The sequence below is a fragment of the Stigmatopora argus genome, chromosome 19 (assembly GCF_051989625.1).
Source record: "Stigmatopora argus isolate UIUO_Sarg chromosome 19, RoL_Sarg_1.0, whole genome shotgun sequence".
NCBI lineage: Eukaryota > Metazoa > Chordata > Actinopteri > Syngnathiformes > Syngnathidae > Stigmatopora > Stigmatopora argus.
The window spans coordinates 12179215-12202678 of NC_135405.1; the positions used below are offsets into that span (position 1 = coordinate 12179215).

A 23464-nucleotide genomic window follows, 5' to 3' on the forward strand; every position below is an offset into this window, starting at 1 on the left:
GGCCTCTTTTGGCTTGGCCCCGCCGTCTTCTTTTTAATCTCTATTTTGGACCTCGGAGAGGGGGGAGTTAAAGGGGAGGGTGGGGGTGAGTTGACTGAAAGGGTGACCCTTCTTCTGGTCTGGATCGGTGTCCCGCTGCAAAGTGAAGCTAACTACCTCGGACTGGCAACTTTCTGGGACTGAAAAAGTTTTAAAAACGACGGCGGCGTTGGAGCTTGAAAGCGGCTTTTCTTGGGTTTTTATCTGCCGCAGCCTTTTCTTTCCTTCCGGATTTAATGACTTGACTTACATGCTGGTTTCTATAGTAACAGCGCGCCGACGGAGCCTTCCAAGCGAGCGATGGTTATCGCGGAACGCCAAGTGAGCTCCAAATCTAAGGTAAGCTTGAATAATGACGAGGAAATTTGACGGCGACTGACCTCGTTGATCTTGGCGCTTCTGAAGTTTTCAACGCCAACTCGTCAGGATTTTAGCCTGTTGAACACAGAGAGAATTGAACCTGAATTATGTCCGATCAATCAAAGTCAATTGACATTGGCAAAAAACACCACCAACAAAAATTCAAAGTAAATGTTTCCATTAAAAGGCAGTCTATTTTCTCAAACACAAGCTAACGGTTAGAAATAGCTCATCCAACAACAGAGCAGGTGGTTGGTTGGCGTCATCCGCTCTTGTAAGAAACAAGATGCCAAAACATTGGAATACAAAAGAGGGTTAAATATACTTTGGGCAGCCAATCTGGTGAATGACACGAATGTTAGCATGGCGGATAGCCTTTTTTACCCCGATCCGTCATGACGTCGTGACTCCCTCACCTGCGCCCGCTCGATAAGGTTGGCCTGTCGCAGTGCCGTTAAATCAATGTGCTGCTTTTATAGCAAACACACTCCCACACATACACAAGCGACATCGCTGTGCAAACATGTTAAATTGATGTGGAGGTTTGTTATCAATGCAGCAACATGGAAGGTCAACCTGAAGGCTAAATAGACCTTTTTTGATGCTCAACCTCAAGCTATTGTATGTGCCAGGGGCGGAACTTTGGGGGGGATTGGCGGTGCGGGACCACCCAGGCTCAGGTCAGTCTAAAGCACGGGTGTCAAAGTGGCAGCCCGGGGGCCAAATCTGGCCAACCACATCATTTTGTGTGGTCCGGGAAAGTAAATCATGAGTGCCGACTTTCAGTTTTAGGATCAAATTCAAATGAAGAGTATAGATGTATATTAAATTTCCCGATTTTCCCCCTTTTAAATCAATAATTGTAATTTTTTTAATCCATTTTTTCGGTGTTTTTAGTTCAAAAATCATTTTGTAAAATCTAAAAATATATTTTAAAAAAGCTCAAATAAACATTGTTTCAGATCTATAAAAAACTGAATATTCAGGGCTTTTAATCCAGTTTTTTATATACATTTATTAAAAAAAAAATCTAAATATTATATCTAAAATGGTCCGGCCCACGTGAAATGGAGTTGACGTTAAAGCGACCCGCAAACTAACACTCTTGGTCAAAAGCCTGCTTTTTCAGTGGCGCCAAACATAGGGCCGATGGGCCGGAAGTGGCCCGCTGCGGGCTCCAATTCGGCCCACTGGGTTTTTCTGCCTGCACCTTGTTGACCAAATTACGGCGCCATCTTGTCATTCTGTTAAGTCCGACTCTCAACTCGTATCTCAGCCACTTTCTCCGCCGATGAGCGGCCGGGAGACGCTTCCCCCGCCGAGGGTCAGCGGCAAGACAATTTGGGACGACGTGATCCTGACCTTCAGCTCGCCCATGGCGTGGCTGCTGGTGGCGGCGTTGGTGATCACCTGGACGGCGGTGGCCGTCGTCCTCTTCGACCTGCTGGACTACAAGACGCTGGCGGGTATGGAAATCCTCTTTGGCCTTGCCTTGGCTTCGTTGGGTTCTAAAAAGGTTTAGAATGCGTCAATCCCATTTCTGCTTTTCATCTGTTTGTTTAATGTCATTTTGATGCTCATATTTCATCAGAACATTTCCATTGGCGGCTTCTTCAGTTTTGAAGGACGCTTCAAAAGTGGACGTCATCATTCTCTAAATAACAACTGATGGAAAAGCCACTTACTTCCACTGTGAAAAAAAATAAGCCCCAGATTTTCTTAAAAGATCATATCTATTTTTTTATGATCGATCACATTGACGCAGGCCTTTTTGCGCTCCGACCGCAAGCACGATGATGATTCACTTGATGTCATCACGTCGAGAATCTTCTTTTCAAACGTGTCCAATTATGTCGGCGGCGATAATGAAACATATGCCGCCGCAATCTTGAAGTTTGAGCAAGCATCTGTCCCAAAATAAACCAGACTTGCAATATTGTGAAAAACATTTTTGAAAATAGGCCATGCAGCAATCTCAATGTGAAAATCACTCATTTTTAAAAGAAATTAGGGATGCTTAGGGTTGTCTTTTGAATACACATTTGAATTGCAATAAAAAAAAGTTTAGATCACACGTTAATACATTTCTTTTTATTGTATATTTCATTGACATGACTAAAATAGCTTGCTTCTTATTTTTATAGGTTTGGGGAAAAATTTCCATTAATTTTTTGGTATCTCACTTAATGTTATTTGTTGTTTACAAAATCTCTTATTTTTAGGGTATAAAAAGATCACACAAATAACACGTATTACAAATCTTACGGTAAAAAAGTGAATTCCATTTTTTGGAAAGACTGCTGGAATTGAAACATACAATCCAAATGAGACAAATATTTCATTTCAAATGGTCAAAATATGAAATATCTCACTTGAATACATTTGCCTTTCCTCTATGTTGACTAAAACTAAACCTGAGTAAAGCGTAGACATCTAGTAAAAAAAACAATCTAGAGCCCCCAGAGTTCAAAGGGCAAACGTAGTCCCAAAAATCAATGACTTTGATTTAGTCTTAAAATCCGGTGCTTTTCCATCAGTTGCTTTTTTTCTCTGTCTTCCATTGTCCACCCCCCACACTCACAAGTCCTTTCCTCCTCTTCCTTGCCACCCCTCGCCGTCCATCGCCCGCCCGCCATCCACCCGCAAAGAGTACACATCATACTGTGACGATCCCGTGTGTTTATCACCTGGTAAAGACACCCCCGTTTTGACCGCCTTTGCTTGCTAGCATGTCCGAGTCATCCGAGTCCTTCTACTTTTCCCCCTCCGTGTGAACGCATGAATTTTGCATCCTGACGCCGTTCGATATTTCACCTCACGCGCCAAACCTCGCAGGTGCCGCCCGTCAAGCGACGAGGCCGCCGTCATTTCCGCCCGGTAACCGGGTGATTAACGAGCCGATTGGCAGGCGAGCCGAGTCATTTTGTCGCCAAACCAAAATTCCCCGGCGGCGCTTTCAACTGTGAAAAGTCGGAGATGGTATCCTCGCCGGCGGCGTGGATTGCGTTTGTTCTTTTGGCGGCGCCTAAAACGGCCACTAAAAGGTTTTGGAGACGCGCGGTGGAATAAAAGCGTCTCTAGGCTCTCCTCCAGTGATTGCGCTTTCATCTCCTTGCTCTTCCATCCCGAATACGTGGCGTCGAGGCCTGCGTTTTTCTTCTTTGTTCTTATTTTCCTTCCCGCCCTCAGGTCTTCCGCCTCCCGCCGCCATCGCCAAGCGAGGTTTGCGGGCCGGCAGAGGCAAGTACACAAAAACAAGGTTTCTTTTATCTCTCGTTTTGTTACATCTATACACTCCTTGAGGAGACAAAAGAAGAGCAATTGCAGCCAGTGCCTTCCAGTTGAAATCAATGGAAGTTAAAGCACTCCTGGTTAGCTAAGAAAAGCTAGCTCGAGTAATAGCGGGTCATATTTTGGACACAAATCCTTCCATACTGGCCAGAAAAGGCTAAATAATAACTGAGAATTTGTCTAGCTACAGATTTTAGCAGTCTGTTGGCATGCTATCCTCTTGCTGCCTGACTCTCATTCTCACAACAAGTACTCGTTGACATAGCACTAGAAAGCTAGCTAGAATTATCATCATACCTGTCAACCTCTGCCGATAACTGCCCTTATAAATGATTATGATTCCCCTTACAAACCCCCCAAAAACCTTACAAACACGGTACGACTCGTACGGTGTTTGTAAGGTTTTTTGGGGGTTTGTAAGGGGAATCATAATCATTTATAAGGGCAGTTATCGGCAGAGGATGACAGGTATGTATCATCGAAACTGCTCGTGATGTCACAACCAGAATGGGCGGTCCCCAGTGAAATAACTTGGAAATGTATGAAAAGAAACGGGGCTAAAATAGCATTGATTTAATCTGAAAAAAAATAACGTATGCACCTTACCTTTGCTTTTCAGGTGGCGTCCGTCCAATCAAGTCGTCCCTCCCGCCGCCGCCGCAAGAAAGCACCGACTGGCTAGAAGTGATGTGGACGTTCGCCGCCAGCCTGGTGGCGCCTGACGAGGAGGAGGAGGAAGTGGAAGGTATTCATCAGATAACCCAAACCTTCACATGTAAGAGCCAATCTCCACTATTAACCATTTAAAACCATCATTTCACATTAGCTAACATTGTGCTTTTAACACTTAAACTGGAATTGAGCAGCATTTCATTTTTTGGGGCCTTGCAGCTTTGCACTCGGAAGAGTTTTGAAACTGGAAAAATTGTACCTTGAAGGATGCCAACGTAAGGATGGACACAATATTAATTTTTGTCTGTTCCCAGAAAAATGACTGAATAAAATTGAAGCGTATCAAACTTGAGGTTGCTTAGTTTTGTTAACATAACATTTGTTTTCAAATTATTTTTAGGGCTCTTCATAAATGTTAACATTGTCTTGGAGTAGTTTTAGGAATTTAATAGCACATAAATATGCATAATGTTTGGGGAATATTAAATTAATAACCATTAGCTGGAAGAAGCATCGCAATGGATGACATCATTAGCCGGGATCTGTGTTCCCATATTTCCCCAGATTGTTGTGTTGTTAAAAAATTAAAAAAAAGATAAAGAATTAGCAAAGGTTTAATTAAAATGAACGTCAGGCGCTGCTGGGAATTTGTTAGCAGTGGCATAATGTTATTATGGGAAATGATATGACATCATGGCTAAGGGGACTGTGCGGAATTGGCCCAAAGGGTCCTGAAATTATGCAGTGGGGAATAGTTAATAATTCATAAATGGGTAAAAGGGCTTCAAACTTCTAAATGGTGTTTTTAATAAACGGGATGTAATTTCAACCATTATTCACCTCATCCATACTTTAAGGAAATGTTCTCTTCTCAATGCGACAATAACGTATTCATGGCGGAAGCATTAGCGTTGCTGGTTGGGATGTTTTCACCTTTTAACAAAACGGTTATCGCCTTAAAAATGCATTTAAAAAAACAAACACGTCTTTAGCTTGCGAACCTTTGAGTGAAAGTATCTGAGGTGCGAGTTCGTTCGTTCCTATTGAAATTTCTTTTCAAAATCCCCATCAAAATACATCAAAATTCCATATTACAGGCAGAGCCGCATGACTTTGAGCGGAGGTCCTCTGTCATAACGCCTACTTATTCTTCAATCACAATTCTATGGGAATGGAAGTGCTGAGGCGCCCCCGCGCAACGGCGTCCGCTCACCTCTCCGCTCCCGAAAGCTAAACACCATGAATAATGGAAGGGAGCTCCCCCTGGCCCAAGGGGCCGACTTTTCACCGTAATTTGTTACTTTCATTTATTTACACAACCGGGCCAAAGCCGCCTCCGGGCAAGGCACGTTCGGGGTCAAACGCCAAAGAATAAAACAACGGTTTATTCCCCGTCAATAGCGCCCGTGACTTGCCGTGGTGGTCGTCCGTGCTTTGATGAGCTACGACGGCTAATTGGCGGCGGGCGAGTGAAAGGTCGTCGGTTTATTCAAAGGTAGCGCCATCTGTTGCGGTCATTAGTGGCGCGGTTTGACATTTTGCAGAGCGGCTAATTTGCTACTAGCTGGGACCGGCGCAGCTCGTGTGTTAATTGCGGTGGCGAGAATTTTCTTAAGGAGTGACGGAGGGATGAAGTCGGTCAATAAAAGAAAAGACAGGTTTTACTTTTGTCAAACTAGGGATGTCTTCATGTCATACCGTATATTCTCGCATATACGCTGTATTTGTCGCTAATAAAAATGATGACTGAATCGAGGGTACGGCTTATATTCGCACAAAATAGACTTGACATGCACGAAACGGCAAGTTGACAACGCCATAACACCATAACGTCATGACACCATGATGTCATGACGCAAGACAATTCGGCCGATACGGTAATTTATTTCAAAATAGACAAAATATAAACAGATAAAACCCTAATCAACATTTATTTTGACGTCTACGAATGAAATTCAAGAAGAAAAAAGTTATCTTAACGTGAAAAAACTTACTTGTGCCTACCTTTGCTCATTCAGGGCGCTGCCATCTTACCTACGTGCAGGCAATCCAGCAATCATTTATACAGTATTTCAGAAATACCAAAATTGTGAATCAGGGAGCATCTTATAAGAGATCAATTGTAAAATTCAACGATTTTAAGGTGGCTAATATGCGACAAAATACGGCATTATTGCTTGCGAGTTGAAGTTTATTGTAAAAGTTAGGAAGGAAAATAGCACGGCTATGGAAGGAGAAAATTGGAAAGAAACAAGAATGCAGTGGTGCACTCATAAATCGAAAAGCACAGGATACCATGGCACGTGGTGACCAGAATAACAGGATATTCGCACGCACATGCGCGTACACTAAAACACAGCTCGGGGTATGCAAATGTTGGGAAGACACATGCCGAGTTATCCACAAAGCAAACGTAGGCTGCGGCTCGATGATGTCGCGCCTTTCCCTTTAAGAGGCTTGCCTCCCGCCGAGCTGCCGAGCCGACCAATGCACGCGCAGGAACAAGCACGCGTACGCAAAGCGGCTACATCATTGAAGATTAGCGCTTTGACACATGGGATGCCGCATCTGAATTGCATTGCGCAAGATCTGCGCCCGAAAGTCCCTTTTGATTCCCATTTCCGCACTCTATCTTGTTGACGGCTTTATTCACTTTTTGTGTTCTTTTTTTGACGTCCGGGCGGGGCTCAAGAATTCGATTATTCACTATTGACTAGCGAAGGCCGGCTGCGGGACGCCGGCCCTCCCGTACGTGCGGCGGTGGCGTTGTCATCTGCATTCTCTCGTTACGAGCTACTTATTTCCCATCCTCCCTGCGGCAGACTGCTTATCTCTCCTACTCCTCCTCCTCTCTAAAAGGTGGAATAACACAGTCCTATTTTACATAAGCAGGAAAGGCAGAGGTTTTTCGACACCCCTTTTCATTCATTCATTCATTTTGTTTATTTGCTTCCCGTTTGAGCAATACCAAATTTGGAGTTTTTTTCTTTTTCAATTGGCAAGGCGGATAAAAAGGTCTCAAGAAGCCATGCCCAGAAATGTAAGGGAAGTTTGCCATTTTGGGTTCAATTAGCTGATTTGGGGTCGGTCTTTAGATGTCCCAAAAATTGGGTCAAAAAAATGATTGGCTCCTATCTGCATGTTTGATAACCCGGAATTCGGTTAACATGATTATGATGACAAGACAAACCAAATAAAAAAATGCCCTTTTCAATCTTTACACATAATCCGCCTTAGTTATGGACTACTACTTTACATCAATGGGATTACAGCAATGGCAACAACAATCACCGGGGAGGGGGGGCTGTTGCCTACAAGACTAAGCGACACGTTTTTTTCTCAAATTTCATTTATTTTTTCTTGAACATGTCCCATTAATTCAGAAAATGCACGAATACTAGCATTCTACGAAGCTGCCGGGTTTGGCGCGGTATTTGCCAATGAACCATACAATCAAACCCATCTAATACGACGACGAAGATGAAGACGATGCCTGAAGAGGATTATGGGTAGAGTGCAGTCGAGATGCCAGGCGACGGCGGCGTTTGCAAACATCTCCGGAGGTCTCGACGTGAGCTTGTGTGTACATACAGTAGCGGCGTGTTTGCGCAAGAGATAACAAAGGGCAGGTGACAAATATTTGCGCAGTAATATTTCTTTGGGGAGTCTGAATTGAGTTCCAGGTGGCCGTAAAACAAAACATGGGCACTTTCCTGATGAAATACTCTTCCGTGGAATGGTCGCTGCCAGCCCTCGCAGTTGAACTGGCCTGGACATCCATCATCAATGGCAGCCAATGAGTTCATTGTTATTGTTTGACTTTGGGATACCGCTTTATTCCGATCAGGGCTGATTTGGACCAAATGGCTTGCATACATTTAAAAAATGGTGGCGACCTTGTTCATTCGTAGTCAAGTCGAGCTGCACGCTCGTCTTCTTCCGTTCTCCTCGTCTGCACTTGCTCGCCGGCGATGCTTTGGAATGTCACTGATCATCGTGGTCTGCTTGCGTTTTATTTTTCTGACCTTTAAGATGCACACAAGCCTGAAGTTTCAAATCTTCTCTTAGAGGGAAAAGGGGGAGGGGGGTAGCGATTTCTTATCAGGTGCAATACAGAATGCTTGAAGGCGTCCTTGTTACTAGTCAGGCCGACGCTGCTGTGTTTGTATGCTTGTTATTGTGTAAATGTTGCTTCCACAGTAATGCTATTGTATCAAGGAGATAGCAATCTGTATTCAATTTGAATAATTGGAGCTCGTGATGCTTTGAGATGTGTGGACGTCAGTCTGTTTTATGCTCTTACCTCAAAACACTTGGATCTCAAATATTGAGGAAAACTCCAATTTCTTTTTAAGACATGCAATACTTTTAGATTAACTGATATTTTATAAGCGAAAGCGTTTATTTAAATAATTATTTGTCGTTATTGTATTACGTGAGATGAATCCTCCCAAACAATAGTTGTGCTTTTTCAGATTTTTTTTTTTTAATTTTCATGATGCCACATTGCCATCTGCTGGCCAAAATGTGAAATCGCACTTACAAGCTAAATTGAATGAAAATGTATCCATTGCTGCATTTACCGTAGTACGTACATTTAATGAAAAACTTTACAGGACAACGGATTTATATGTTTAAAAATCCCATAAAGAATTCGAATATTAATATACAATTAAGCAAAAACCGTCAAATCGCAGCCCCAAAACCAGCTTTTATTCTGAAGCTTACTCTCGACCGGAAAGGAGGCTTTGTTTACAAACATTTAGCTTCCGTCCAGCGTAGTAACGCTGTCGGAACTCCTTTTTCGGAGTCTTTTATGGTTCATTTTCTTGAACTATACCCGATCGCAACACTATATAAACATCTCGAGCATTCACCGCGCGTCGCGAAGCGAGTGACTTTAGCATTTGGCTTGATAAAAATTGCAGCGTCGCCTGCCAGCTCGACACGAGTTGAGCCAACATGGCGGATTGATTCATTCAGACAGCTGAGCGATATATCGGCCAACATATATGACGTCACCAATTATTTTGCCCGTCTCATAGTTTTACAGAATTGTCATTTGTTAAAAATGAGCTAACACTGGCGTAATTTAAGAGCGAGTTTACGTGTAGTTTTATTTTATAACATGCACCTGAGTCGTTTAATGGTGAGTTTGACGTCCACTTGCTCAAGAACCATTAAGAATTTGCTTTTCAATGAGCAAACAAGGATAAAAACACAGCAGGTAAGCCATTGAGTGGGAATAATAAGAAGGCCATAGTTGGCACATAGCAAGGGGGAAAAAATCTATTTTTAGAGAAAGTTCAGTCTTCTCTCTTTATTTTCCTGACCATTTCTTCAGCTTTTTTTCCGGGCATCGGCTCTGCGTCAGGTCAATATGGAGCTCGACAACATTTCTGCAGGCAACGCCGCTTCCTCTGGCGGTAGTTTTGATCACGTGACTCATCATGGAGAAAAAGATAAAGGACCTTCTCAAGTGATGGATGATCTTGAACAAGTTGTGGAACTGGAGAATGTGAAGGAGCTTCAAGGCCAGGAGATTGGAGCCTCCGACAAGTCAGGTGAGTTTACGTTTGAATGAAGACCTGCCAGCCTTTAAATGTGCAACCTATTGTTTTTATTTAGTCGCTAAGCAACAATCAGGCAAAAAGAACAGGAAGAGGGGACGACGAGTGGATGCAGATCAGGATGGAGACAAGTCCAAAAAGAAGAAGCAGGTTCAACGACCCAACTACTTCGTTTCCATCCCCATCACCAACGCACAGGTAGAGTTGCCTTAATTTATCGCTATCTAATTCATAACTAACCGATTTTCAAATTAAAAGATAACGATTTTGATAGTCAAGCTATAATAATATCTAAGGGCCCTTTTGGCAGTGCATGTAATGGCTCAAACTAATTTTACATTAAATTACCCAAGTAAAAAACATTTTTACTTACCTTTCCATGTAGTATTGGACATATATATTCAGCAAATATATCATTTGGTATCATTGGTTAAACATTTCTAAAATGCAATTACATTACGATTAGCTGGCAATCAAATAAATGAGTGACAATGACAAAACATTAAAGGTGAAAATTGAGATGAAATAATTGTACTCACCAAAACGTCGGTGTCCCAAAACGATGAAAAAGATTCTTTGAGGGGTCCATCCACCCCAGTGTCACATTTTGGGTTAAAAAGTCAGTTTCATTTTGCCTGAAAACGGGGGTGCCATGGCGTATTCTTGAGCCCGAATACGGTGCGCTTCGGTCGGCCACAATGTGATAGCCCGACTGCCCCAACGCTGGATGTTTTTATGGTGCTCGAAAACGTTCCATTCACATTTTAATTGCAACTTAGCTCAATAACTGAACAATAAACGTCCTAATGCGCTTCAAAGTGCCACGTTTGGGCGAAAAGTTTCAAAGTTACGTCAAACCTGACCACCCCGCTGTTCCACAATTGTTTGGGGCCGTCTACCTTGCGTCTCGGGCGGCCACGGTGATTGCGTCGTCCGTCGTCCGCTCCGTCACTGTTTTTCATCAAAACATGCGTCCGTGGTGGTTCGTGTTCACTACGCTGCCTCATTTTGCCTTATTTTCATTATTAAAACACAAAATTAAGCTTTAAGGGGACCAGGTCGGCAGGTAAAAACAGCTGCAGAAACGCGCCATGTGTTGAGTTTGATTGCGAACTTCCGGTTCCGGGAGGAGCAAAAAGAACTAAACAAAATAAAAAAACAAACAAAAAACTTAACGGAATCAGAGAGGTTTTAATTTAGTCACGTTTATTTATTAATTTAAACAATTTCATCATTTGTTAGCAATATCTAAATAAATAAAAAACTAATGACAAAGCCTTGACAGGTTTGTCACTTGGATACATGAGATATTAAGGGTGTCTATTGCCTCATATGTGGAATACGATTTGTATTTGTCATTTCTTTATTAGACACGGTGGGTGGGTGGGTGCTGCCAACTAGAGGACGGGAGAGGAAACGCAGCTACCTGTAGTTCATCATCAAAAACACACGCAAAACTATCGTTTAGTAATGGATTATTAATATATACGAAAATCGTTTAACGTAACATTTTGATATATTTCTTTAAGAAAGAGTGATTAATTACCGAAATGATTTTGGCACCTATGCACAATTTCTGTTGCAGATCAGTTCAGCGGTGGCCGAGGTCCAAGAATCGGTACTGGAGCGAGAACCCCGCCTGTCCAAAGCCATGATCCCCATCCCCACGCTGCACCTCACGCTTCTCGTCGCATATTTAGCCGACCAAGAACAAGTGGACCTGTAAGTGCGCGCTAAGTCGAAGATGGCTACACGAGTCGTAATCACTACATTCTGTCATGATGTAACACGAGCCAGTGGATTAATGTGCGCTTTGGCGCTTTTGTGCCATTTCCCGTCAGGGCGGCGGCGGCGCTGGCCCAGGTGGGGCCGTCCTTGGCCCGACTGCTGGAAGGGGCGGAGCTAGTGCTTCCCCTTTCGGGCATCGCTCACTTCAAAAACGACGTGGTGTTCGTCGCCCTGCGGGAAGGACCGCACGCGGGGGTGCTGCGCAGGCTGGCAGGTCAGTCGCATGTTTACATTTGGCTATTTTTGGATTGCAGTGTCTCATTATAAATTCAATTAATAAGGGCGGCAGATTTAATTAACATGGGTGTCAACTCGTGCTATGTTATGGCGTCGATTTTAATGTTTACTGCGGAATACGGGGCAAAGTGCACACATTTGTATCAACATTTTATTCGATAAAAATGTTCCACCTCAATATCAAAATAAAACAAATGATAGAAACTATTGAGATTTTTTTCTAAATCTATCTATATTTATTTACCTTTTATTCCGTTTTGTCTTTATTTTAAATATGTTAGTTTCCTACACTTGATGAAATTGTTTACCACACACGCCATCGTTATTAGGATTAGATTATTTCAATCCGTTTTCCGCGTTCGTGCCTTTTGGCCCACGTTATTAAGCCGGAATTAATTTTTTTTTAAGAGGATTCGTCGCCCGTTTCTGGGCACACACCCACCCACACGAAAAAAAGTGTAATGTCCAATTTTTTTTCCCTTCTTATCAACTCATTGGCAAGAAATAGAAACCCGATGATAGATTGGCGTGTTGTTTTTAAACATGAGACGGCAGGAAGTCAAAGCGTCCGCCCTTGTCTGCCGCCTCCATCGTTCCTATTGATTACATTCTAACCTTTCGTTCCCCCGCGGAAGGCTTTTCTTAAAATAACAGCGCGTGACTGTGTTGTCTCCTTATCAGACATCCTGGACTTACATTTTTCACGTCAGAGCGTCAACTCTTTTATTTTCCAGATTCCGTGCAAGCCGGTTTTGAAGAACGAGGTCTTTTGGATGGCCACGCTCGTGGCTTCGAACCTCACCTCACAATTATGAAGCTGTCCAGAGCGCCAAAGCTCCGTTCGCAGGTACCCTTGCAAAAAAAAATGCCTTATGGAAGTTGTTATGAATATTAAATTTGTGTTTGTCTGGCCCTAAAAGGGAATCAAGCGCGTGGACTCTTCGCTTTACTCCGATTACGCCAGCAGGTACAAAGTGTGTACGTGTGTGTGTCTTTATAATAAAGGTGTCGATATTACACTCTCGATAAATTTAAAACCCATCTCAATCGATTTTTACACTTTTTAGTGGAAATAAATAGGTGGCTAACCTTCCACTGCATCCACTAGTCAGCAGCCATGACCTAACATAAAGTATTTCGACTTCTAATCGCACGAGGGCGCTGTTTCCCTAATTCAAGTCCCATATTAAGTTCTGCATTTTTTTATATTTCTGCATTAAAACTGAAAAAATGAATAAAACCTACATGTTGTTCAAACATGTTTGCTGTAGTGCATAATAAGGTTTCAGAAACAAATGTTCATTTTGATTAGGTTTATTTCCAAAGTGAATAATGGTCTTTAAGTGCATTATCTGGATTAATCGGGATCAAATTTAATAGTGGTCCGAATCGTAACACCCTACAACAAAATTTCCCATTTGCATGCTTTAATCATTTGAGCAACTTTAATACGAATGTAACGACTTTTCAACCAAACAGGGCCTGGGCGCCGTCTTGTGGCACGTTGTGGTATGGCACAAAAGCACCCAGCAAATATACAAATCTGGGTTTCCTCCCCTGAATCACTTCCGCTAACTATTTAAAATCAGAACGCAAGTTTTTCACGGCACGTTAGTTAACAAAATGATTGGTCGTGCAGGTTTTTCGGCGAGCAAGCGGTGGAGCGTCTGGACCTTTGCTCCATGCTGAAAAAGAAGCAGCGGGACGGCTACTACCACACCGAGGCGTCGCTGCAACTTGGTTAGTAGACGAACGCGCACTTAATAAAAGTACAAATCCTCGAAAACGCTAATGTTTTCGTTTCAATGCCACCGACGTGGGATAGACGTCCATCATGCTAACAGTTAACGCAAATAGATAGGCTAAAAAATAGCATTGTTTTTTTTCGTGGACTATTAGAATATAAACAGTGAAGCAACATGGTTAGACACACAATAACTTGCGATAACAATTGTCAGTTTAAAAAATGTTATGTTTTGATTTTGTTCTATTTTCATTTTTTAAAGTATTTTTAGGTTGTTGTCGTTTATTTTTTTCTCAAATAGAGGGACAGGTAAGGCGCAAGACTATTTATTGCCGGACAAAAAAAAAATAGTGTGATGGCATGTTCATTACAGTAGATGGCAGTGGTGAGATTTATTTATTATCTAAATGAATTAATTAATTTCAATAATTCCATTCAAAGGGTGAATTTGTATGTTACATTAACTCATTGTCTGCCACTGACTATAACAGAATGTGACAAGGGGCTCTAAAACACTAACAAACATGTTTTAAATGCTTTTTTGTAAGACAATTGGCTTCGCAGTGACAACTATGTTTACATTAGCTAGCGGTAGTCAATTCAGGTTAATTATTGAAAGGCCGTATGATACACGTAGCTTGTGACGGTGGGTATTATCTAAAGCCTAAAGTGGTGTGCACGCACACACACACACACACACACACACACACACACACAAACAAACACACACACACACAGCCGCCAATTGTTCATGCAAGCACTTTGCGGGTAAATGGATGTTAGCATGTGGAGGAGGATTCTGTAGCTTCACTCATGCTTGAGTCAATAAAACATTTAAGCTTTGCAAATAGCATTCCCTTTTGTGTGTGTGTGTGTGTATATCTAGTATATGGGTGTGTGTGTGTGTTTGTGTGTGTGTGTGAGTACTCCCATCCATCACTTTACGCCTTGTCTGTGTAAACCTCAATTAATCCCGCAGAGCCAAGGGGTTTTAGCTAAGGTGCGCCCTTTTACTTAAGTGCAAAGGGCTAGCGTTAGCGATTGTTGTCATCGCCAGCATGTTTATTAGGTTGCGTTTGCTAAATAATTGGCTAGCAGTCACAGTGCTTGGTGCTATTTATGGATGGGCCTATGTAATGCCTTTTTGTGGATTTTGTAACTCTTTAAAAGACAAACTACTTTTTTTAAATACTTGTAAAATAGAAAATTCGCTCGGCCATCGTAATATTTATGTTGCGGCACCTATAGCGTGCAGGGACATTGCTTTTTCTTGTTTTCATTTGTAAATGTATTTCTATTATATATAAAATAATGTAGCTTTTTCGAACAACTGCAGGGAAATGCAAAATCAGGCATTAAGGGGTTAAACGCCCAAGTCACGGCACCCTAATAGTCTTTCCAAAGGCAAACTCTGCTTATCCTGCAAAAATTGTGTTCTCTCCTCTAAATCTTGCTTCTGTCCTCCACCTTTTTCTTTTTTTTCTGAACACCCCCCACACACACACATACACAAGCACAAACACACACACACACACAAACACACTCCCATTGGCTAAATATTCCACATTCATAGACGGTAGCGTGCTGCAGCTGCCAGCCATTCAAAACAGCATTATTCAAGCTACGATGAGGAGAAGGGGGCGGAGCCTAACAACACTCTTCTGACCCCCTCATCCTCTTGGTCCGCCATCCTTCTGGACATCCCACTACCCCCCCACACACACACACACACACTCCTAGCCAAAATAACAAACATTAGACATGGTCTTATACACAAAAGTGCCCCTACGTACACTAAAAAAAATCAAATTTAAATGACAGTCATGTCTCCTGCATGCGCACTAGCTATCTCCCGCCCTCCCTCTCTTCCCCTTCTCTCCTCCTCTTCCTCCACCTCCTCCTCCTCCTCCTCCTCCTCCTCATCGTCCTCCTCAGTGTGTGTCAGTGCGAGCCAGGATCCGCTCGGTCATTTTTTTTTTTGTCGTCTGCCCGTCGGATTTTTTTTTTTTAACCCCACCCCCTTCGCCGACTGGCGTATGGATGACCCATAAGGAGTCGGACGCAGCGCTCGGGTTTAAATCTGTCTTTTTTTATTTCTTTTTGGGTGGGGGGGTGTCGGGAGGAGGCGCCATGGGTCAACTCTGCTGCTTCTCTTTCTCAAATACCGACAGCAAAATCAGTAAGTGTGGCGAGCGGGTACGTATGGCGCTACCACCCCCGGGACGGCGGATTTGGGGGAGCGGTGGCGAGGGGAAGGGGGGGCGCCGGAGGTCGTCCGGATCGCTCGCGCGGGCACGTGAGCGAGCGGCGATATCGCATCACAATGGCCGGCTTGTAAATGCAACTGTTTTAATGGGAAAAGTGATTCTGTCATGCTCGTTGTTAGCATCCCCGATTAGTCCGATAGTAGGCTAGTGCCACGCCCCCCCAAAAATGGATGGAAGATCAATGAGCATGAGCTTCAACTTATTTTAATTATTATTATTTTTTTAAATGGTAGTTTGGGTGACCATTGACCATGAAAGGCGAGGCCTATCCCGATCCCAAATGGATTGGACGTCTGTTGCTGTCCATGGCAGCCAATCAGAAATAATCAGAAATCGGAACTTTTGTAGCGAGGTAGAAAACATGCGTGAGGAGTCTGACTATTTTTTAAATAAGTCTGCCTGACGATTTTTGCGATGAATTATGATCACTAACGTTTTAGCTCGAAATTTGCATTGGAACGAAAAACTCAAAATGATTAATAACTATATAACTATTCAAATATTTTCCGAATCAGACATTTGCAAGTCGTTTATTTTGACGAATAACAAAGATAATCCGCCTAGATTTATTGAGAATGTTTCAAAGACATTTGCAAGTCGTTTATTATGTTGAATAACAAACATAATCCGCCTAGATTTATTGATATTTTTTTCAAAGAAGACATTTTGGACTGTTTTCAAGTACACTCAAGCTCACTTAAGTTCCTTTACATAATTTGGAATCGAACAAAAAAGTGGATCAAATCAACCAAAAGTTCCTCCAAATAAAATAAATGGGATCTTTTACTCAAATATCTTGCTTATCCAAATTTACAAACATTTTTCTGACCATCAAGTCAAGATTGCCAAGTACAAACGAACTACGACCGCCCGGCTAAATGTGAAAAATACCCTCTATCGTCAACCAGTGACCGCACCTCCCTGTTCAAACAAATGGGACGCGGATCCACCCTAAGCCCTGTCACTGGAAATCCGCGGCGTTAGCGCTAGCGTTATCGCTTCGCCTGGTTGATGATTGAACGGCGGGGCAATTTAAAGCGTTTTAAAGCCTCGTCGTAAGCCATAAAAGGCGGACTTTGCCGTGTGGAGTGCTCTTTGGCTAAAACAACGCAACAACCCCCGCTTCTTTTCCCGACGACCTCGCCGCGCTCCCCGCAGCTGCATGGCTATAAACAGTCGAGCCACTGTGGCCTACTTCTGAGAGGCGCAGGGAGAAAAAAAAAGGGGTAAAGCACAATGCTGGGGGGGCTATGATGTGATGACAAGCGACCTGGCGAGCGCGGCGTGACGCGCAGCTGTTTGCATGCGAGCGGCTAATGTGGCGGTGAGCCCGAAGGGATGTCGAAAAAACACCGCTGAATCGTAATATAACATAAACAAATTGAAGTGAACTTGGATTACGATGCAGACACACTCAAAAATACGTTTCATCTAACCTTACACTAAACTTAATGCTAATTTTGTATCAGCCGGGTTGGCTGTATTTGCCCCGCCTCCAACCTGACTGTTTGCTTTTGTATTCCCTTCAAAATATTCCAAAAATGATGCACACAAATGTCCTCACAATAGGATAACGCACGACCATTTGCCAACGAGAAGTCATATATACTCCTCATATTAGCGATCGCTTTGCTATTCACAATGACTAATGGGGGGAAAAAACTGAAAAAAATGCAATGCTCCGCCCAGTGCTCGTATCTAGAAATAATTATTTGCTTGAAATTTGACTCGTATCTTGAAATGCTCGTATGTCGAGTTACCACTGTAGTTTGAAATGAAAGCCTGGTTTTATGGGATGCTATGCCTTTATATCAAATGAAAAGCCTTTATTGTCATCATACACCGCTGCGTATAATAAAATGGGTGAAATATCATTCAACAAAGGTGCTCTTAAATGAGTCAAAATGGTCAAAAGTCTGCATTTTGATGGCCAACGTTTTCAATAGGTCCAGAAAAAGACTTGGACTGGCTTGGGGAGTCTACAACTGTGGGTTGGGCCAGCATTTTGTTCCGAAACATCCAGCACAGACTCGGTCAGACTCAGTTGAAGCAACGGGGGTTGGGCTGCAAGAAGCACCTGACGGCAATCCACTGATTGCACTTGTAGGACACTAGTATTGTGGAAAGCTTGCTCTTTAGGAAAACCTACATTTTCTGGAATAGTTTGAAATGAAAGCTTAGTCTTATGGGATGCTATGCCTTTATATCAAATCAAATGCCTTTATTGTCATCATACACCGGTGCGTATAACGATATGGGTGAAATATTTATTCATCAAGGCACTGTTAAATGGGTCAAAATGGTCAAAAGTCTGCACTTTGGTGGCCAACGTTTTCAATAGGTCCAAAAAAAAACTCTTGAACTGGCTTTGACAGTTTATACCAGGCAGGGGTGCTTTTGCAAGCCATCCACCACAAACACAGCTGACAAAGTTGAATCAACGGGGGTTGGGCCACTGTGGGTGGGGGCAGCTTTTTTGCTCAAGTCATTCAGACACGGACTCGGACTCGGTTGAAGCATCGGGGGTTGGGCTACGAGAAGCACCTGACGGCAATCCACTAATTGGACTCGTAGGACACTAGTATTGTGGAAAGCTTGCTCTTTATGAAAACCTACATTTTGTGGAATACAGTGGTACCTCTACATACGATCTTCATTCGTTCCGGGACTGAGCTCATATGTCGAGTTATTTTTTACTTCAAGTGACCATGATTATAATCCCATTTTAATCTTCCTAAAATGCACATTTTGATCTCAAAACTGCATTTTATATGAAACGTTCTTGTACTAAGCGCCAGTATTTTCCACATTACTATGAATTTTCACGCCACAAACGTACCATCTGCCCCCAAAAAGTGCCCTCTAAAAATACTTTACATGCAGAGGCGATGTATTGTTATACAAGGATGAATTGAGTGTGATGATTAAGTTTGCACGCCCCCCCCTTTTGTGTCTGGCTGCCCATTGGCTCGCCGCCACCGCCATAAACGAGCCCGTGGATTTATTTACATTCGAATTTATCGTTTCTGAAAGCTACATTCGGCAAAAGGCAAACCAAATTAGGATTGTTTTTCTGCCACATGTTGGCTATCAGACACAAAATGGCTTCAAAGCTTTTCCAGCAACTTTGATTTGATTGAAACGCGCCGACTGGCAACGCGTGGTTTTTCATGTGGTGGCGGCAATTTGTTGCGCTGTGGGATATTTGCCTTTGTTCAATCGCTAATGCTAGCAAAAATTAAAAAAAATCGAGCACGATGATATGCCACAATATAAACGTAAACACTTCAGGATGGATTCTGGGAAATGCACTACCCAGCATGCCTTGCGTCGGTTGATTTATCCGATTCCTAATTAGTCGCCGTGGGTTCAGCCACCTCATCATGTTCTCATTTGCTTCATTTACGAAGCACAAATTGGCGTCACGTGGGGATTATGACACGATCGGTTTTGGCTGATACCGATTGGCTGGCGTAGCCGTCCAATCCGTTCCCTCCCTGAAACACGATCAATCACTGCCAGTTTAAGATGAAAAAACCTTTCCCTTTTGCTTCCCTTAATCATGATTCTGTTTGCATCACTGCAAGCCCACTGATGAGCTGGCGCGTTGCCCCCCGGCCTCTGCGCTCTAGCGCCCCCCCACGCCGCAACCCCCCCCCCCCCCCCATCATTCCTCCTCATGCCACTTAAAGAAGATCAACACTGACGCTGCTTTTGTCTCTTCCAGCGTATCCAAACAAGCGTTTACTTAGCATGAAAATCAAATTAGTTGTTGTTTTTATTTTATTTTTATTCCCTGCATCGAATGTTTGGTCAGTTTATGGCGGTGATGAAAGCGTCCAATTAGCTAGCGGCGCCAACCTTGAATAAACATGAGGACGGAGAGTGCGCTCAGTTTTATTCCTCTCCAATGAGCAGCCTGATTCATTTCAATCTATATCTATCTTTCTTTCTGCTATATTAATGCTAGCCTAGTAGTACTTAACGCATTTATTAATTGCGCTCATCATTTTTATATCTAACAATTATCTAACTAATTTTTTAACAGCTGCATTTGTAAACTTAAAAAAATATATATATACATATGGCGTGTCTGATGTGTGATTTTTACAGAAGCCACAGATCAAACTAAATCCCCGTTTAATCGGTTTTAAACTGTTTTAAATCGTTCCATGTAAAGCTGGGAAATTTGGTTGTAACGACGACAAGCATAAAATAAAAAATCAACAACAAAGAAGCGATTCATCACGGCCAACCACGAGGTTATTTTAACAGCCCACCATTGGCGTATCATCAGTTTATCTAAGAATTTCCTTCAACAAATAACTCTTGTTTTTTTCCATTTGCTATGTAACATACACACACACACACACACACACACACACAGACACCCTTTGTTTCTTAAGACGTGATATAGTTCCATAACATAACCCTGTGATGGCTTGACTGTAACTATGGCGCTATTTATCGCATGTTAAAAATATTAGTAATCATTGCGTTTAGGTCGTTTTGGTGTTTTAGTATTAAAAATCTGCTCGGAATTGTGTAACAGTATCTGATTTTAAAGGAATTTCCTCAGGAAGTTGTTTCAGGATTACAAAATAAGATGATGCCCACATTTATCGAGCCCTGCTAGAATTTGAAATGTGTAAATAGGTAAAAACAAGTTGAGTGCGCGCAAAGTGCTTCAGACGAGAGAATAATGTTTGTTGACGTTGGCTACTTTAAAAACATTTTGTCATGGAAAATTAGGAGTCGATAACCCGTTGTTTGGCCGCCTGCCACGCTGTCAAAAAGGGTTTGCGTGGCTTTTGCCATCAATGGCGGAAAATGTGCTAGCCTCGTGTAAAATCTGGGAATTGCATCTGACTTTTCCAAAATGGAAACGTGCCATTTTTTTCACATAAAAACAAGATTGTACTTTGGTGGGCGTAAAGTCCTCTTTTGTGTCTCAGTAAAGATTTGATGGGTTTTTATGGGGGGGGGGGGGGGGGGATTTGTGACTATTTTCTGTTTTGGTTTGGATGCACGTTAGTCATTTTCACTTGGCGGAAAGGCAATGCCAATTGGGCAAAACAACAACCAAAAAATGTTAAAGGAACACAAAAGCTGCTGCAACACAATATAATGATTGATATTCTTTATCCTTCTTTAAAAAAAATACTATATAAATACATATTTTTGTAATTATTCATCAGGATTGTATTTTTTAATCATTAGAAAGACTATTTAGAGTTCAATAACTACAATAACTCTTTAAAACTATTAAAGAGTTCAATGCCAAAGTAGGGTTTGCATAAATTAGCATTATCGCCAACTAGTGGCCGCGCTTGCAAATGACATTGCTCGCTGATGGCGTAAAACTATTTTTTTTGTTCTCAGGCGGTCGCCGGCGGTCCGAACCCGACGAGGCGGAGCTTACGAGGGTCAGCAAGCGGTTGGTGGAGGATGCCATCTACCGCGCCGTGCAGCAATACAAACAGGAAACGCTGCAGAACGGGGGCGCCGGGCAACCGCCCGGGGACGCCGCTAAGTGACGCCGCCGTATGGGCGAAGCGGAAGGGCCGACGCTAGCCGTCAATCTGGACGCGGACTGGCCAAAAACTTGATGGGATTCTCGAGCGTGACACGTTACGTGGTCGTCGTGGCGCTCCCATTTGGACTGGCGTTAAACCCATTCCGCCTTTGTCCTGCGGGGGCAGCGCTGAGACGACAATCCCAAGTCTTGCAACACTAGCACCGATGTCTCTTTTTTTAATTTAAATTGTCGTTTCTTTTTAAACATGAAAAAAAATGTTTCTATTGCGGGATCTGATCCGATTCACGCCAATAGTTTAATGAAAGTTTTTTGGGGGGTTAAAAAAACGCGAAAAACTGATAATTGATCATTTATGACAGTTGTAAAACTTAAAGACGGAAAGGACATCGCCCTCTAGTGGTTCGGAGGTCAAACGTCTACTTGGAAGTTAAAAAAAAAGTATGATTTTTGAAAATGGACGAGAGAGGCGTTCTGATTTGTTAAGTTTATCCCATATTTTTTGGAAATATTGCTTGAAAAATACTGCAGTCAAGGAAAAAGTCAGGGTTTAGAATATTTCGTAATTTTTTTTGCTAAAAATACATTTTCGCAAATAAAAGAAACTTAACTGTACAAGGCTTTATTTTTCTAAGAGAAACAATTTTCTTTCATTTTTTGGAAATATTAGAAAACCGGTAAGTGAAAAAAAGTCGGAACGATAATATGACAACATTTTTTGTCTTTCCATACTATTGCAAAACAATATTTCTTTTTTTTAATATTACAAGACTAGCATCATTTTTGTAACAATATAAACAAACCCGCACAAAAGTGCTTCCTCCAAAATGGCTTCCAGGAAAACCTAGTTTCTCTGCTTAATATTATTATTATTGGACAATTTGATTTTTTGTTGACGACTATCTTAAAAAAAATGTACGATTTATTTTCTAAATGACGTCATTTTTGTTTCTGCCGACCATTGTAATCCGGTTCCAATGGATTAGACGTTTATAGCTGTCAATGTCAGATTATTTTGTCAGTGCAAAAAGTCCATTTTGATTTCAGTCAATCGCTGGCGGACGTCTATAGCTGTCAATGTCCATTTTTTTTCTCCTGAAAATTTGAGTCCAGTCACCATCAAGTCAGTTTGTGGCCTTCCGCCTTTGGAACTCTGATTAAAAAGGAAGGACAGCTTTTCATTTGAACGCGTTGGTGCCGTTGTCACCGGATTTTTCAAGCTCCGTCAAATCCCCTTTAATACGCACGCACGCATTGTTAAATCTTCTTCCCAGTGCGCCTGCGTGTTATTCCACTATTTCTATCCAGGCCTGGTTTTGGCAAGGAAATGTGCCCGTGTTTGCGTTGGCGTGTTTTGGTTCCGTCCCACGTGAACAATAAAACGGGATATAAATTTACGGCTGATATTCTCGTCTGACTGCCGGATTCGGATCGCCTCGACTTTTGTCCGTGCCAATTCAAAAATAAATGGGGGGGATTTTTGGGTTTGTCAGTTGAGCTTTAGTTTATGTGCCCTTATGATTGAGTCATTTTCACTTTTGGAAAGTTCATTATGAAGCGAAAATCAGATTTCCTACCCAAAAAACTAAAATAAAAATAAAGGCCGTATTTTAGGGGTTATTTACTTCCTTTTTATAAGCTCCATGTGGTCATAAAATCCCGAAAAACTAATAGCAAATGTCGCCTTGTCTCTTGCCATCACTCCCCGAAGCCTAATCAATCAAACTGAAGCGCTTTCGCCTTTAATTAGCGTACCTCGCGGACCTTTTGCGCCCGTGCTTGATGAATATTCACCCACCATCAACCTTCCCTTGTCGATACCAAAGACACGCCCTACATCTTTATCGCAATCACGTCCTTGCGTCTTCCTCATTTACATACGTCGCCGTCGTGCGTTCGGGAAAGGGTTAACCTATCATCAGACGCAATCAAACATGCCGTTCCCTCATCGGTCGTCGCC

At 42.4% G+C, this 23464-nt stretch overlaps 3 protein-coding genes across 10 annotated transcripts in view; 2 read left to right on the plus strand and 1 right to left on the minus strand.

Annotated features, from left to right (window-relative positions):
* The window catches only part of nkain2 (sodium/potassium transporting ATPase interacting 2), a 48389-nt gene extending 36675 nt beyond the window's left edge, over positions 1–11714 (minus strand). The window contains exons 1-4 of one of the 5 annotated variants that reach the window (XM_077587550.1): positions 10472–11714; positions 4297–4408; positions 1762–1907; positions 420–474 (exon numbers count right to left, since the gene is read on the minus strand). The gene's annotated coding sequence lies outside the window, so the exon portion shown is untranslated. Of the gene's footprint in view, positions 1–419; positions 475–1761; positions 1908–4296; positions 4426–10471 lie in introns of those variants that run through there. The other 4 variants (XM_077587551.1, XM_077587549.1, XM_077587553.1 and 1 more) reach the window with 4 other exon arrangements.
* Positions 102–4709, plus strand: LOC144064761 (triadin-like). 3 transcript variants are annotated; one of them, XM_077587555.1, is made up of 6 exons: positions 102–378; positions 1676–1865; positions 3048–3089; positions 3589–3639; positions 4310–4465; positions 4582–4709. In XM_077587555.1, the coding sequence occupies exons 1-6, from the start codon at positions 340–342 to the stop codon at positions 4602–4604; spliced, it is 501 nt and encodes a 166-aa protein (XP_077443681.1). In that variant the 5' UTR covers positions 102–339; the 3' UTR covers positions 4605–4709. The 3 variants fall into 3 exon arrangements, with proteins under 3 accessions (XP_077443681.1, XP_077443680.1, XP_077443682.1); XM_077587554.1 differs by having other exon boundaries at positions 4310–4709; XM_077587556.1 differs by lacking the exon at positions 3048–3089 and having other exon boundaries at positions 4310–4709.
* akap7 (A kinase (PRKA) anchor protein 7) lies at positions 8653–22901 on the plus strand. Of its 2 annotated transcripts, none has more exons than XM_077587510.1 (9): positions 8653–9589; positions 9737–9926; positions 9991–10130; positions 11518–11654; positions 11774–11934; positions 12692–12804; positions 12878–12924; positions 13597–13697; positions 21351–22901. In XM_077587510.1, the coding sequence occupies exons 1-9, from the start codon at positions 9491–9493 to the stop codon at positions 21503–21505; spliced, it is 1143 nt and encodes a 380-aa protein (XP_077443636.1). In that variant the 5' UTR covers positions 8653–9490; the 3' UTR covers positions 21506–22901. The 2 variants fall into 2 exon arrangements, with proteins under 2 accessions (XP_077443636.1, XP_077443635.1); XM_077587509.1 differs by having other exon boundaries at positions 8654–9589; positions 9707–9926.
* The last annotated feature ends 563 nt before the right edge of the window (positions 22902–23464 follow it).

What these genes read in the sequence shown, in the direction of transcription:
- LOC144064761 (XM_077587554.1), top strand. Translation starts at nt 340, where the DNA reads ATGGTTATCGCGGAACGCCAAGTGAGCTCCAAATCTAAG. An exon ending in GGACTACAAGACGCTGGCGG is followed by an intron (nt 1,866 to 3,047) that starts GTATGGAAATCC and finishes CCACCCGCAAAG; the next exon opens with AGTACACATCATACTGTGAC. An exon ending in AGGTTTGCGGGCCGGCAGAG is followed by an intron (nt 3,640 to 4,309) that starts GCAAGTACACAA and finishes TTTGCTTTTCAG; the next exon opens with GTGGCGTCCGTCCAATCAAG.
- akap7 (XM_077587509.1), top strand. Translation starts at nt 9,491, where the DNA reads ATGCACCTGAGTCGTTTAATGGTGAGTTTGACGTCCACTTGCTCAAGA. An exon ending in GACCAAGAACAAGTGGACCT is followed by an intron (nt 11,655 to 11,773) that starts GTAAGTGCGCGC and finishes ATTTCCCGTCAG; the next exon opens with GGCGGCGGCGGCGCTGGCCC. An exon ending in TACTCCGATTACGCCAGCAG is followed by an intron (nt 12,925 to 13,596) that starts GTACAAAGTGTG and finishes TTGGTCGTGCAG; the next exon opens with GTTTTTCGGCGAGCAAGCGG.